This window comes from Austrofundulus limnaeus, unplaced genomic scaffold, assembly GCF_001266775.1.
Source record: "Austrofundulus limnaeus strain Quisiro unplaced genomic scaffold, Austrofundulus_limnaeus-1.0 Scaffold14, whole genome shotgun sequence".
In the NCBI taxonomy this organism is placed as follows: domain Eukaryota; kingdom Metazoa; phylum Chordata; class Actinopteri; order Cyprinodontiformes; family Rivulidae; genus Austrofundulus; species Austrofundulus limnaeus.
The window spans coordinates 4,002,382-4,018,608 of NW_013952416.1; the positions used below are offsets into that span (position 1 = coordinate 4,002,382).

The 16,227-nt window shown below is 39.9% G+C and overlaps 3 protein-coding genes across 4 annotated transcripts in view; 1 reads left to right on the forward strand and 2 right to left on the reverse strand.

The window, feature by feature from the left end:
- The window catches only part of fem1c (fem-1 homolog c), a gene marked incomplete in the record, with an annotated part of 8,430 nt that extends 5,674 nt beyond the window's left edge, over positions 1 to 2,756 (reverse strand). The window contains 1 exon segment of the mRNA XM_014002741.1: positions 1,453 to 2,756. Coding sequence (XP_013858195.1) covers positions 1,453 to 1,996 — 544 coding nt within the window.
- Positions 2,757 to 4,120: 1,364 nt separating this feature from the next.
- tmed7 (transmembrane p24 trafficking protein 7) lies at positions 4,121 to 12,003 on the reverse strand. Of its 2 annotated transcripts, none has more exons than XM_014002742.1 (4): positions 11,906 to 12,003; positions 11,405 to 11,599; positions 6,462 to 6,707; positions 4,121 to 6,033 (listed from the first exon to the last, which is right to left on the reverse strand). In XM_014002742.1, the coding sequence occupies exons 2-4, from the start codon at positions 11,561 to 11,563 to the stop codon at positions 5,797 to 5,799; spliced, it is 642 nt and encodes a 213-aa protein (XP_013858196.1). In that variant the 5' UTR covers positions 11,564 to 11,599; positions 11,906 to 12,003; the 3' UTR covers positions 4,121 to 5,796. The 2 variants fall into 2 exon arrangements, with proteins under 2 accessions (XP_013858196.1, XP_013858197.1); XM_014002743.1 differs by lacking the exon at positions 11,906 to 12,003 and adding an exon at positions 11,682 to 11,854.
- Positions 12,004 to 13,015: 1,012 nt separating this feature from the next.
- LOC106513758 (RNA-binding protein MEX3B) overlaps positions 13,016 to 16,227 on the forward strand; it is a 9,022-nt gene continuing 5,810 nt past the window's right edge. Inside the window, exons 1-3 of the mRNA XM_014002744.1 lie at positions 13,016 to 13,765; positions 15,304 to 15,542; positions 15,702 to 15,747. Coding sequence (XP_013858198.1) covers positions 13,168 to 13,765; positions 15,304 to 15,542; positions 15,702 to 15,747 — 883 coding nt within the window. The 5' untranslated portion in view covers positions 13,016 to 13,167. The remainder of the gene's footprint in view (positions 13,766 to 15,303; positions 15,543 to 15,701; positions 15,748 to 16,227) is intronic.

Here is a 16,227-nt window from a genome sequence, read left to right on the forward strand (position 1 = left end):
CCCGCAACATACGGAATAACCACTGGTTTGGGTCTGGGTTTGGGGTCTTCATTTTCACCTGAAGGTTGCATGGAYTCCTGTCTGTGTTTCCTGTCTGCTTTCAGGAAAGACCTATACAATTTTTTTTCTTTTTGATTTTTTACCTGGATTACTGAGATGCATCAGGACATTTGTTCATTTAGGTTTTCAGAAAGAAGCATGTGTTTGTTTGTATTTATTAGGCCACTTAGCGCTAACCTGCAAGTCATTCAAGCCTGATAAGGACACACAGGAGAAAACATTTAAATACTGTCTATAGTCTATAAACATTTAAATACAGTCTAAATACAGTCAATTTTTACTATTTGCAAATGAATAAAACACCCAAACAAAACAGCACACTGCCTGCTGTGTCTTATTTTTTAGCTACTCATTGGAAATTCATTTGTTTGCCTCCCAAACTGTGTCTTTGTTGCCATTTTTCTTTTCGAACTTAAAAAAAAAAAGAACGAGAGCAAGTTTTATCTTTGCAACAGGCTGCTACGAACAAAGGATCTACAGAAAACAGCAACATTATACTCACTTGAATGAGTGAATGAATTGTCACAGCTCAAATTTACAACAAAATGACTAAATAGGTTAAAGGATAATTAAATTACAAAAAGGGATGTTATAATGCACCAGAACTCTTGAGAGTTTCCCCCTAAACGTTCTGCCAAATTCTAACAGAACAGGTCATGTGAAACTAAAAAAAAGAGAACAGATCAAAAGTTTTAATGTTATTTAATCGTTTTAATGTTATTTAATCAGCTTTGATTTGGTTTCTAGGCATCTACTTTTGTGTTCAAAAAGGAGTTTGTTTTGACATGAACATTATGCTTGAATATTTATGAATCACTTTTGACAAAAGGAGCCACACCTCTTGCTTAAAAAATGGCTATAATGGCATTCGGTTGGCATCATCCAATTACCAGATGGCAAGTTCACCAGGCAAGCCAAAAGGTAAGCTCCAAGAATACTGTTTTCAATCAGCGAGACGTGGGAGGTGGGAACTAAGGTATGCCAACCCACTCATACATGTGCCAGCTTGCAAAACTGTCCCTGCAATGCACGAACATTACCAAAATATCCAGACATATTCTGAGAACATGAAGTGCTCTGTCAAATGCATTTACATCCGCAGTGGTCACTTGCTTGAAACCAAATGATATACTTTGGTATATCCTTTAAAAAAGGGAACAAATATTATATTTAAAAGACACACCCAAACAGAATCAGAGCTGACGAAGACAGCCTGCAGCTTTTCCATTGTGAAACCAGAAGTTCACGTTTGAATGTTGAGTCATTCCATCAGAAATATGCAAAAGCTTGTGACACTGCAGTTCCCAGTTATTAAAAGTTTCGATTCAAACATCTAAAAATAGAGAATTCAACTCGAATCAACTCTTTAAGAGTCTTACCCAGTTGGCTTACCTTTTACACTTTTCCTGTTCACATCTGCGCCTTTCTCCAGCAAATACTGAGCGATCTCTTTGTGCCCCTTGTAGCAGGAAATCATCAGGCACGTGTGACCGTGTCTGTTGGCGACCTCCAGGTCAGCCTCGTGCTCCACCAGGTATCGAACGATGTCCAGGTGTCCGTCAAAGCAGGCTGCCCTGAGGGGCGTCGAGTTGGTGAGGGTCGTGCTGTTGACGGAAGCGCCGTGACCCAGGAGCGACTGGACCACCTTCAGGTGTCCCGCCGCCGAGGCGGCCCAGAGAGGGGGAGCCCCCTCTATAGTCTCTCCGTCGAAATTCACCGAGCCCCCGACCTCGACCGGAGCACTGCAGCACTCCAGCAGATACTCCACCAGGTCCAGGTGGCCGTAGCGGGCGGCCATCAGGAGCGGCGTGGCTCCGTTCGTCTTCTCGCCCATAAGCTTGATCACTTCGTGTCCATCTTTGTTCTCCAACAGTTTCTGGAGCAAACGGAGCTTGCCGTCCCTGGCTGCGTTGAACACTGCCGTCTTTAAATCCATCTCCGACGGAGAGTTTCGGTGTTAAAAAAACACAAAAAGGAGGCGACGGTGTGCGCGGAACAAAAACAGCGACCAGCTGAGGTGTTGTCGGTGGGAACCCTTTGTTTACAACCTCCGACTTGCTAGCCAACAGTGAGCTGGGCTCCTGTTTATGAAACAGGACGAGGCTTTTTCTGGTTCAGCCTTAAAATGTTGGCATCACCGAACAGTTACGTGAATCTTTCCCCCCTATTAGCCCCAACGTTTTAAGCGACCCCTAATCCAGCAATACATTTGACGGCAAATTAGCGAGGCGGCTAGCTTTAACTTCCTCGATCCGTTTAGCTAGCCAACTAGCAGCGCTAAACTACTTTCACCTTTTTATTGACGCTTCAACCGAGTCTCTTCCGCTGCTGACGTTTCCTCTCCTTCGTCAGATCTGTTTCCTTCGCTTGGCATAGTTTCACAGCATTTGAGGTTATTTATATTCCCCTTTTAGAGGGCCGAGATGAAGAAATCCACCCCCACCCGTATTGCTGCTCTGTTAGCTTAGCCCGTAGAAGCGACGTTGAGGCTGGGGGACACCCCCCCGTGTCGGCGCCGTATTTCTCTCAGTAAACGTCGACAGGCAAAAACCAGAGCTCTTCACCCTTAAAAAAATAGTCGTGTGTGCTGCTTCCCGGCTAACTGACACGACAATAATCTCACAGAGGGAGATGGTAAATAACGGCTCACCACCCACGGTTCAACCGGATGATCACGACTCAGGTTCTGTCAAATCACAACCTCGACGCAGGCTTTTCTTTCCACAAGGGAGAATGATTGACGTGTCACCGTCCAATCACAGGGCTGATAACCTGTGACGTAGAGTTGGGGCTTTTCCACAAAATCTAGACCCCTGGTGCTCAAACAGGGGTACTACAACCCCTGTAGGTACTTCAGCTTTATTTTTAGTCTTTGGAAAAATAGAATCCAAGCATAAACACCCTAAAATAGTTCAGATTTTCTATTTTTAGTATCTAATCTAATTTTAAAACCAATTGATAATTCAATATTATGATAAATTTAAAATAAAATAATCAACCTCCATGTCAAGCTGCTTTGACCTAACCTGCTGTGTTTCAGGGCAGTCAATCACTGTTACTCACACCTTTGTAAACAATACAAATAATGGCTGAAGGACAGCATTGGTACTGAAAAAGGTAAAATGTATAAAATAAATATAAATTTATCTCATTGTGAAAAAGAATAATTACATAGTTTCAGTTTGAGAACAGATCTGTAGTTAAAAAGGCATTTTAAGTTAATGATTGTTCATTAGTAAAAGAAATCTGTCACTAATGGCACAACAGTGTTTTACATATTTTTGTGTTTTTGAACAAGTACTTTGCACTGGTTTGCTCATAGGGGCTGCATCACTGATCTAAAAATGGGTTTTCTGTTAATCTGAGTTTAACCCAGGCTTGATTTGTTTTTAGAAAAACTGTGGCATAAAATTTGGTTGGGTTAATTCTTGAGTGTTCTATCCACCTAAACTTCTTATTTGTGTTAATCTTGCTTAATGCCCCCCCATTTTTTTTGTTAGCATTAAAATATATTTGTATTAAAGTGAAGTCAGTCACTTAAATACCAACTCAAATAAAACGGCCAATCCACATTTTCATCTTTAATTTTTTTAAAGCGCTGGTGGTGGGGTGGTAATGTATTTTTAGGCTCATAGTTCAGTTTTATACCACGATCAAGTAACTATTTACCTTCAGTTTTTATGAAAATGCTGTCTATATCAAAAATAAAATTGTCTTTGTATCATATGTGTAAATAGGCAGTGTTTTATACCAGCAAACGTTTATGCAGCACATGGTTACCACAGATTTAAGGATTTCTCTCAAACACACATGAATGAATCAAAGCAAAACTCTGGGTGTGTTTTTGATGAGACATTAATATTTTGCTAATGCACTTGAAATAAAGCTACATTTTTTGGCATGGCCCCCARATATTAGATGAATGCAAATTAGCTCTAATAGCCTCATAGACTTATAGCTTTGATTATATCACCCTCTACTGGACAAAATATATATTACACCCAGAAACCAAGTTTTTCAGGACTACACGTCTTAAATACTGAATGAATGCATACCGTAATATTTGTTTAGAAATTTATTTAACCATCCCAATAACTTAACAGATTCCAACAATGTCTCAGAGACGTCCACAAATGACCTATTAGTAAACAAAGTTATGGAAATTAGCAACATTGCACCACAGACCAAATCTAACGGCAAACAGTTGTATGGAGTTATGTTAAATGAAGCAAAGCCAAACCATAAATAATAAAATGTATAAAAAGTGGTTTCTAATCAGTTACTCAAACCTGTTTTTGTACATTTACTATAGACTTACAGAAAAACTGAAAAATAAATCAAACGAGTGTTCATTTTGTTTTATAATTTTCAATTAAAGAATGTAAAAGATACACGATCCTCAAAACATAACAAAAATCTTCCAGCTGCTCTGATCGCCATCACATTCATTTTTGTTAAGTACAGCAAGAATCAAGAATGAGAGTTACATTTACAAATCCTAACTGGAGCAACAGAAGTCCTGAGTCGGAATCGGATTTATTTCAACAATTCAATCATTCAGCAGAAAGTTTCATCAAATTACAATTTCATCCCAKAATGTACGGCTTTTTTTTTTAAATGTTGAAACAATACTTTTCAGTAAATACATTTACAACAGTGCTGAATAAAAACAAAAGCACACCATCAACCCACAGGATAAATATGCCGTTACATTTTAAAACAGCAAAAGGCAAGACTACAAAACAAAGACTGTAGAAGATGATGCATTTAAAACTGTTCTAAACGTCTCAACAAAAAAGCCAAAAAACATCAATAATTCTTTCTTGTCCCTCACACCTTAACACACAAATGCAAAACCACTCCTATATTTAAATTGGCTTTCAATTAATATTGATACTATTGAATTCAATATTTTTTTAAACTTGAATCTATAACAAATAAACAGAAATGTCAACCCAACAACTGATTTTGTGATTTTTTTTTATGAAATTGCGTCACTTAAGGGAGACAATTCATCTAAACTACACTTTTGTACATCTGTGCCAATCAAACATTAAAGGAAGGTCTTTCTGTATAACTTACTCAAATATAACAAAACTGTTTTTTCACTGAAAATGGAGTTGTTTTTATATATATTTACAGGAGTTCTTTGTATTTTAAAGTAAAGGAAAGGGATTTGTTGGATTTTTAAAATTATTTTCTATTTATTTTCTCTCAAACTGATTTTTCTTTATCAAATAAACCTTTGTTTGGAGTACCCTTTGCACTGAAATGGAGTGAGCTGCAGATGACAAAACTCCACAGCGAGTTCGTATTGTGCCAACTACAACTTAAAAACTGCAGTTTGGGCTGATAAATGGAGCCAATCYTCAGAAAGATAACAAAAATAAACAGCAAAACAATGCCACAAACAATAAAACAAAAACATTTAGAACTTAGGAGTTGTTTTAACTACAGGACCAGTGTGAACCGTCTCATATACACATGACTATCAAAGCCTTCCTTTCCATTTCTTTTACCCCTCAATATACGTTAAACCTTTTCCCCCTGTCGAGACTAAATCGCATGAAGTTTTTAAGAACTGCAGTACTAAATGAGGAGAGATTGAACGACCAGGCAGTTTGATATGATCCAATTTCAAAATGAGCACTGCTGTTCTTATCCACTCTATACATGAAGCCAGGAGAGGAGGAAAAAAAGAGAAATCAAGAATCAGATTCAGAAACTCAAGGGCTGTTATGATCCCATACGAGTCATGGTGGTTTTCTTGTCAGAGAAGAAGCTCCTTAACAGGACCACCTGGCTGATGCTGACCACAAGCAGGATTATGGCTTCTCCGATAGACCAGAATGCAACACGGGTGTTGAGGTCCTCGGCCCGACTGCGTCCCTGGGCCTCACGGAGGCGAAAGTGCGTCTGGTAGTCCATGACTGACTTCAGAGCCTCGTGGATGGACACACAGGCTGATTCCATCTGTCAATTAATAACTCCAAAATTAATCACTCAAATATAACAGATTTATTTTAGAAACAAAAACTTCATAATAATAATAATAACAATAATAAAAAATAATAATAAATTATATTAGTAAAACATTATGGAGGAATCAATGCCCTGTTTTACACTCAGGAGTATCCAAACAATAATAGTAAACATGTTTGCTATAAATGTCTCAKAGTAATTTAACACAACATCTATTTGGATAAGATCCAATTTCAACCGTTTACCTTACAATCTCTAGCAGTTTGTTGTATAATCATTTCTGGCCAGAGYTATGAAAGCAAAATGCTGCTTTTTATACATTTCTCATCTTAAAATTTGTGACATGTCAGCATCATCCATAGTGTTAGAATCTCCCAACATCAAACAAACATATAAAAATAAAAATAAAATAATCGCACCTGAGTAAGAGCGGTGACTCTGTTCTCGTTGGGGAAGAGAGGCGGGTCATCGCCGACCTGGAAGTCAAAGTAAACGGTCTTGTGCGTGAAGGTGGAGAACTCGTTGCTGAAGCAGAACTTGTACGTCCCGTTCTTGGCTGCTGTGAAGGTGAAACTGTCGTACTGCTTTTTCATTTCCTTGTAGAGCGTTGTGCCATCTGGGTCCTCCAAACGACAGTCCACGTCATAGTGGCCACCGGTTACAACCTGGGAACGCAGAAGACACTTAAAGCTTATTTCTACAGCACATTTGAAAAAGAATATTATTTGACTAAAGTACTGTACAAGGTATAAATACACACAAATTCTTATGAAACCATCACATGACTGCAAGCCTCTGCTGCTCATACAAAATACTGCAAACCCTACAGCGAGTCCTTTAGGAATGCTGTCAGCCAACTAGTCACAGCACAGTGACATACTATCTTAAAATTCTGTTACCTTTTATTTTTAACCTGAATTAAGTTAAAACCAAAAGAAGCAGTCACTGATTGGCCAGTGGAGCTACATGAACCACCCTGGATGACATAATTTCTGAACAGATGCGCGAGGGGTCAGAGCGAGCTGATTTTTCAAATGATGGTTAAGTGCCGGGAGAAAAAAGTCGAGTCAGCTTTTAGAGCAGTGAAGGACCACAGCTCAAACCAGTGGGACTGGAGCTGGTTTGGGTAAATGGAGGCGAACTACAGCTACCGCTCTGGCTGCTGCTTACCGTAGACTAGGACTCTTGACAAACTTCGGAGGCGTCCGAAGACCTAGTACTTAATGCATTTTATGAGATATTGAACGGAAAATGTCTTCTTGTGTTGTGGCTTTTGCATTCTGTCGACCCTTATGGGCCACCGTACAGAACACATTCAGAAAAATAACAAAAACAACCAGAACTAAACAGAAAATGACAAAAAGAAAAAACCCTAACCAACACAAACAAGCAATCCAAAATAAATTGAAACTTTGACGGGGCAAAATTGTATATAAAGCTAGCAAGTTAGCTGCTAACTAGTTAGCATCAGAAACATCCGTACAAACTTTATAAAGAGAAAGTACAATTTCACAAGCAAGATATGTGTCTTACAATTTTCGCAAAGGCCACAACACAACACGACAACAAAAAACACTTCCAGCAAGATGGCGGAGAGAGTGGCTGCACTGAGAGCTCCAGGTAGCAAATCTTGAAAAAAAGACTATATTTGAAAAACTATGAAGTCCTGACTCAATACAAATAAAAGGAATTTCAAACAGAAATCAAAAGACTGTCTATTGAAACCTGAAAAATAACAATAAAAACTACAATAATGGCTAACAGCAAAGCTAACAGGGCTCTGCTAACACATGACTACTGCAACCCACAAAATATGGATACCACTGCCAAAGGGAGAAAAAAATGCCTTAAAATCACTGTGCAAACCTCCAGTATCACACAAGACGACAAAGGGAGACGAGAAGGTTAGTTCAAATGCATCCAATGCCAAGATCTTGGCAGCAGTTGAAATTAAAATCTACAGAAAATTACAACCCCTGGCAAAAAGTATGGAATCACCAGTCTTGGATGAGCACTCATTCAGACATTTCATTCTGTAAAACAAACTCAGATCAAACACATAATACAATAATAAGGTCATTCCAAAGTGCAACTTGTTGGCTTTCAGGAACACTCAAAGAAATGAAGAGAAATCATTGTGGAAGTCAGTGAATGTTACTTTTATTGACCAAGCACAGGGGAAAAAATATGGACTCACTCAATTCAGAGGAATAAAGTATGGAATCATGAAAAACAGATAAACAAAAGACCATTCAAAATACATCACTAGTATTTAGTTGCACCACCTTTGGCTTTTATAAGAGCTTGCAGTCTCTGAGGCATGGACTTGATGAGTGACAAACAGTATTCTTCATTAGTTTGATGCCAACTCTCTTTGATAGCAGTTGCCAGATCAGTTTCGCAGGTCGGAGCCTTCTTATGGACCTTTTTTTTTCAATTTCCTCCACAGGTTTTCAATTGGGTTGAGATATGGACTATTTGCAGGCCATGACACCGACTGAATGTGTCTTTCTCCAAGGAATGCCTTCACAGTTTTTGCCCTATGGCATGATGCATTGTCATCTTGGAAAATTATTTCATCACCTTCAAACATCTGTTCAATTGAAGGGATGAGAAAACTGTCCAAAATGTCAATGTCAACTTGTGCATTGATAGAAGAATTAACCAGTCATCTCCCTAGTGCCTTTGCCTGAAATGCAGCCCCATATTAACAAGGACTGTGGAAATTTGATTGTTTTCTTCAGGCAGTCGTCTTCATAAATCTCACTGGAACGGCACCAAACAAAAGTTTCAGCATCATCACCTTGTCCAATGCAGATTCTTGACTCATCACTGAAGATAACTTTCATCCACAGTCCATGTCTTATTCTTTTTTGTTCAGGTGTCAATGACTGTTTTCTTTTAGCATTCCTGTATTGAAATCCCATTTCCTTTAAGCGATATCTTACAGTTCTGTCACATACATTGGCTCCAGCTTCCTCCCATTTATGCTTCATATGTTTAGTTGTACTTCTTCGGTTTTCAAGACAAATGACCTTAAATTGTTTGTCTTGACGCTTTGATGTATTTCTTGGTCTACCACAGTGGTTCCCAATCCTGGTCCTAAAGTACCCCTATCCAGCATGTTTCCCTGCTATTCAGCAGGTCTTCAGAAGATTGTTAATCACTCATTCGTTCATTCAAACCAGGTGTGTCAAATCAGGGAAACATCTAAACATGCAGGAAAGTAGTCCTTGTGGACCAGGGTTGAGAATCACTGCTTTAGTACTTGTTTTACYATTTATTATTTACAAATACTAAATGGCAAAGAATCAATGGCTTCCAGAGGCAATACTAAAAAAAAACCCATAAAACAGAGTCAATATTATATTTTGAAAATGTCTCATCAAGCTCAGAGAAGCTTTTGAGGTGTTGGTCAACATTTAAATCTMTGATTTTTAGATGTTTCCCTGATTTGACACACCTGGTTTGAATGAATGAGTGATTAATCTTCTGAAGACCTGCTGAATAGCAGAGAAACAAGTAAAACATGTTGGATAGGCGTACTTGAGGACCAGGATTGGGAACCACTCCGTCTTGTTTTTTGTTTAGGTGTCAATGATGGTTTTCTTTTAGCTTTCCTGTATTGAAATCCCATTTCCTTTAGGCAATTTCTTACGGTTCGGTCACATACATTGGCTCCAGCTTCCTCCCATTTATGCTTCATCTGTTTAGTTGTACTTCTTCGGTTTTCAAGACAAATGGCCTTAAGTTGTTTGTCTTGAAGCTTTGATGTCTTTCTTGTTCTACCAGTACGCTTGTCTTTAACAACCATTCCATGCTGTTTGTATTTGGTCCATTTCTTCAATACAGCTGACTGAACAGCCCACATCTTTAGCAACATGCGTGAAGAGTTACCTTCTTCAAGAAGTTTCACAATCCCCTCTTTTGTTTCAAGAGACTTTTCTCTTGTTGCAGCCATGGTTCTTGCCACTCCACTTCGTCCAGCAGCCCTCCAAGGTGTCATGACTTCAGGTGTTTTTAACTGCAGACTAACAGCAGATCTAATCTGAGGCAGGTATCCATTTAGGGAAAGGAAATTAATTGGGTGTGTCCTTATTTTTTACCTCCAATTTGAGTGATTCCATACTTTTTCCTCAGAATTGAATGATTCCATATTTTTTCCCCATGCTTGGTCAATAAAAGTAACATTCACTGACTTCCACAATGATTTCTCTTCATTTCTTTGAGTGTTCCTGAAAGCCAACAAGTTGCACTTTGGAATGACCTTATTATTGTATCATGTTTTTGATTTGAGTTTGTTTTACAGAATGAAATGTCTGAATGAGTGCTCATCCAAGACTGGTGATTCCATACTTTTTGCCAGGGGTTGTGTGTTGAACTTTGGTGAAGGAATGAAACAGAACACGTACTCGATTGCCAAAATCGCCAAGGCGGTGGAGTTTAACAGCAGTGTAAAGGGTAAAATGAAAAGATAAAACAAGAGCACAACTTAAAGCCACAAACACAGAGCTGACAAAAAAGTTTAAGATATTGAAAGAAAAAGGGGCTGAGTCTGAATGCTACAAAAGATGGAATCTGCGCATAAACGGTTTAAAAGATGAAAAAGATAAAGACATAAAACAAAGTTGCGGATCTCCTTAAGCAGATTATGACACACTGGAAAGAGAAGATGGACATGATTCTAGTCACTGTACACGCCTTGGTCCAAACAACACCAACTGCCCACGACAGGTTATTGTACTGTTCACTGGTCAAATCTTCAGGGATGAACTTTGGRGATCCACAAAACAACACCCCAGCTGCAGAGAGCTCAACATCCGATTCGTTGAAGACCTCACCAAAGACAGGGGAGCACAACTGGCTGTGTGGCCGAAAGTGGAGCAAGCACGGAAAGCTGGGCTGAAGGCAGTGTTTAAAGGCCCAAGTGCCTTTATTAATGAACGAGGTACTCCTTAGATGTATGTATAATAGATACCCATACCATTTCCAAGTTCAGCTATTCTATATATCTATAGTAGGGATACCTACTTTGGCACGACAATCGACCTAATAAATGTGGGATTAAGAGTACAAGTTCCTTAATAAAATTGTTTGGCAGCTTTAATTTAGGATATAAAATGCCAAGAACAGAGTGAAACCATGTGAACTTAACTGACGACTGCTTGATAAATTTCAAATATCTTCTTTCCAAAAAATGCAAAAGCCCATTTTATGCCAACATGTACATTTTATTGGGTTTATTGCATGTAAATTTAAAGCTTTTTTAAAAAGCTATTGATCTATAACAAGGTTGAAAGTCTAAACTTTCCATTAGCAGGGATGCACTGTTAAGATACTATTGGAAAGAAGGCACAAGTACCTGAAACTCCAATGTGCACTTGGTGCCGATGATGATGTCCTCGTAGAAACACTGTTTGGCGTTATCTGGCAGTTCAAAAGTCAGCTCGGAGCCGAGCACCCAACCACAGAGCAGCTGGGCCCACAAGACTTGCAACAGCACACGAAGTGATCCAAACATCCTGAAGACTGGGAGCCAACGTCTTCAACTCCAAACCTAAAATAATAAACACTGGTTAACATGAAATCAAAATGGATACTAAAGATAATTAAAATACGGAAAATAGAAAAAGACAAACCAAAGGAATCAGCGACAAGTTGTTATTAGCTAAAGCTAACTAAACTAGCTAGCTATTTTTGCGTTTTAATGACAGAATTTAACTTGTGATTTGTAACATTTTTCTATGGTTAATATACTAATATTATCTTTACGCATGTATGACCAGTAGAGATAAGCTTGACCAAAACACTGTCAATCTGTAATTCATTAAAATTGTGTTCTCAGTCTGAAATACCGACTCACCCCAAAGTCCTCACCCGGATGCAACTAAGCTGAGAAACGTAACCCAAGCGTGCCTCCTCATTGGCTAGATTTTGGGTTAAGTCCCGCCTTTGTCTATCTCCCATTGGTCAACAATGGAAAACGAGCAGCGCTTGTGAAATCACGTGGGCCACGTCCGCATACTAAAGGGAAACCCATCATCTTCTTTGTCGCTCCAACGTGGCTCTTTCGGATATTACGGAAGAGGTATTAGTCCGGGTGTTAGTTCAAGTTTAGATGGCATTGGCTTTATCATAACAATATGTCTCTAATTTGATTATAATAGTAGAAAAACACAATATGTTCTTATTAAAAGCGCTTCCAACAATGGAAGTTACCCCCAAGTCACCCATATGGCCAAGAAACTCTTGCAGATTGTTGGTAAATGTGTAGGACATTTTCATTGGCATGAATCTGTGTTTGCCTTCTTTTCCACTTGTTGATGGGTTCATAAAGAGTCTAAAGAAAATCAATACAAAGCTGGAGGCTTGCTTTTAAAAAGTGATGTCTGGTAACTTAGCTGTACAAGCCTGCCTTCAAACTAGTGTCGAGGTTTGACAAATCATCGTTATTTTGTCCAGGCGTTTGGACACAATATAAAAAGGCTTCCCATTTGTCCAACCAGACTCAAGACACCCATACACCCAAGGAAGGACATAATAAACAAACACACATATTGCCTCTTGTTAGAAATGACAATTATTTTCTGAATTATAATGTCTGTATCTTTTTGATCACTTATTTTGACCATTCTTGTATGATTTAGTTATTACTGTCTCTGTCATTTGTACATCTTTATTGGCACTGTAGTGGGTATTTTATTTTTTTACTTTTATTTATCCCTATGTCTGATTTGAGGTATTTGATATCTATGTGGTGTGTTTTGTGTAACTTTGTTGTTGTTGTTATTGCTGGGAATACATTTTCTCTTCACGAGTTATTTTGATGCACTTTTTGCTTTAATATTGAGGGATGAGACACAGTCCGAGACATTTTGGCCCATAAACTAGCAGTCTGTCCATGATAATACAATGCTCAAACAGTGCTCTAATGACCTTAAAACGAACTCTCGCGAGAACTAGAGCGGGATTACAGTAGGGTAGGGAGGGCTGAAAGACAAAACAAAAGCCACACATTTCAGTTAACAGGCGCTGGTCGCTTATTTAATTTTTCTAACTAAAAAGTCAGTTTCATTCGTAAATCATATTTATTTCAGTTTAGCTGCCATATTATAAACGTTTTGCATGATGCCCAGTAGTACGTCTTTGCTGGAGGCCGATGAGGGAGAGTCTGAGGTCCCACCGCCGCTAGTACACGCTTTCGCCGGTATGGGCCTTGAGGAGCATCACGGCACCCAGAGCCAGAGCCCCGAGCAAGAAGTTGAGGGTCTTTCCTTCTCCCACCACCATCAGCTCCCCTCGGTTTCTCATTTCAGCCTCCTCGGTACAGTCCTCGACTTGAAGCCTTTGTCGCTCCATCGGCCGCCTTCGGGGGATGAGGCGAGCAAGACGACAGACGACGAGGAGCTCGAAGCGGACGATTCTTCGAAGGCCCACCGCCACCAGCGCCTCCCGTCTGGGGCGAGCAGCTCCGTGATGTCGACCGGGATTGATGTCGAGACGGCGCTGTACAGCGGAGAGGAGCTGAAAGACGGCGGGGTTGGCGGCGGCGGCGTACTACCTCCGGCTAGCAGCGTGTTGATGCTACCACCCGGCGTGTACGGGGAGCCACCGGGCTACGAGGCCGAGCCTTCGCTTCTGAGCCGGCGGAAGAGTGTCAACACAACCGAGTGCGTGGCGGTGCCGAGCTCCGAGCACGTCGCAGAGATTGTGGGCAGACAGGGTAGGTCTTTCCCGCATCGTTTTTAGTCGAAGTCTGAGCCGACMCTTAGCTTCTCTAGCTAGCGTGTGGGCAATAAACTAGGTCAAGAAGGGGTGAAAGTAAACAATAAAGAGGCTAAAAATCGACTGTTTCGTCAACCATATTTATTTTTTGCTTTGCTAGTTTGTTTGTGTTCTGTATGTTCTGCTTGCGTTTCGTGAACAATTATGAGGCCAGCTTCAACCGCGCTAAACCGAGCTGGTCTTTGTCTCGGAGATGAACATAAAAACAGAGTTGGTCACCATTGCTGTGCCACATCAGCTGGAGGATTTAGTCCCGTTTGTGGTAGATTTTCGTCTTGGGATTTTTGTTTTTTATTTTATCGTTAGCCTTTTTTGTTTTCTGTTTTCCACCTTAAACTTTCCATGGGCTGACAGACAAGGGAGTGTTGTTAGGTAGTGTTTTAGAGCAGAGATGGGGGAGGGTGCGTGGTGTTGACAACAACAGGAAATGGCTCATGAAGTGATGTTGGACTCTCAACCACTGCTGAAAGGAATATTTAATTCATAAGCTGAGGAACTCGTAAGTGGAAATAATGACTTGGAAATAGGACTTAGTAGAAGAGGGCACTGAAGTGTTGCTCTTGTCCTGTTGCACACATGTTGGAAAAAGGATAAAAGGATGGCAGTTTTCCTAATTGATCTATGTGAAAGTGATGTAAACACTGGGCTGGCATTGTAGTACAGTGCTGCTGTTTTAGAAGTAAATAAAAACAAATGATTATTTAGCAATTGTTTCCAGATCGTAACCAGTTACTTTAATCCTACATACATATAAACATAGGGAGCTTTGCACCCGCTTTTCGCTTTTCACAGCAGAACTAGTGGGGAAAATCTAAATATATTCAGTTTAAATTACATTATGAAGTATTTCCCACTAAACAGCTAAAAACATGAAAACTAAGGAGAAAGAAAAAATAAATGTCAATTTGAAAACATGGTTTGGAGGCTATGAAAGTGCATCAGTCACGCTTGACTAAAAATCTTCGGTTTTACTATATCCTTATCGCTTTAACAATGTTAAGGCGTTCGATTTACAGCTTCGTTATGTCTTGAATTAATAAAACACACAGAGAAGTAGCTGATTTAAGGCAAACTATATCAGGAAGAACATGTCAAAATAAATCAGCTGCTTTGGTTTTATGTCAAAGTTTATCTCAGCTGGTTTAGATTAAAACACAGTGCTCTAACTTTAGCTTATTCATAGCTGGTGATCAAAGTTTATTTATCCTCCAAACTCCTTATTTGACCTTTTGGCTGGGGGGTAATTTTGAACCATGTATTGTTTCACTATCAACAAAGCAACGGGCACTTACATGGTAGTCACATTGTTTTGTTTGCAAAACTCAGAGTCTGGGCAGCGTTCGATGAATCTGTCTGGGTGAGTCAGGCTGTGGGTTTTTTTTTTAATTAATAATATCTGTGTCATCTTTTGGCTCATTTTTCAGACTGACTGAGTAATCTTTTTCTCCGTTTCCTTCCTCCTTCCCCTGTGCACAGGCTGTAAGATCAAGGCGCTTCGAGCCAAGACAAACACCTACATCAAGACGCCGGTGAGGGGCGAGCAGCCTGTCTTCGTCGTGACGGGGCGCAAAGAAGACGTGGCCATGGCCAAGAGGGAGATCCTGTCTGCGGCCGAGCACTTCTCCCTCATCAGGGCTTCTCGAAACAAAACGGGGCCCCTCTCAGCTGTTACCGGTTTAGGGGCCCCCGCTCTACCTGGACAGACAACCATTCAGGTCAGCAGGCCCTGCGTTTATGAATCGTGTTATTCACCAACACTACTTTGCAGTGAATCACATAAGGGCGCTCGTCGTGGTAACTTTAATTTTAACGTAGCCATGCAAACACATTTATTCCCAAACAGTGCTTGAGTGTGTGCTATTTCCACCCAACAGGTGCGGGTGCCATACCGAGTTGTTGGATTGGTTGTGGGTCCTAAAGGTGAGTTTTTTAGCTCCTTTTAATTCAGATTAATGTGGTGTGCTTCAGCTGTGTGGGGACATTGTAAAGAGAGCTTAAAAATCAGTATATTGCTTTTATTTTGATAGTAATTTTTCTCCAGCGTTGAAAAAACATATAACAAAGTCATATATAAGATAAGTTTCACCATTTTAGTCTCACGATTCATAGTTTTGTTTTTTTTTTTACGTTTGTCTGTTTTGCACAGATGACAACAAACAGAAAATGTATTGTAAAAATGTGGGGGGGAAAAACAAATCTACACCTAAACAAATGTTTTTCCTTTGAGTTTATCAGAGGTCTAATGGAAACCTCAGTGTGTCTTTAACGTCTTAATCTTTTCGGTCTTTAAACTCTGGCAGCACTTTGGCATTAGACAGCTGAGGTTGATTTCTAAAACGTTTCAAAGCACCACACACACACACACACACACACACACACACACACACACACACACACACA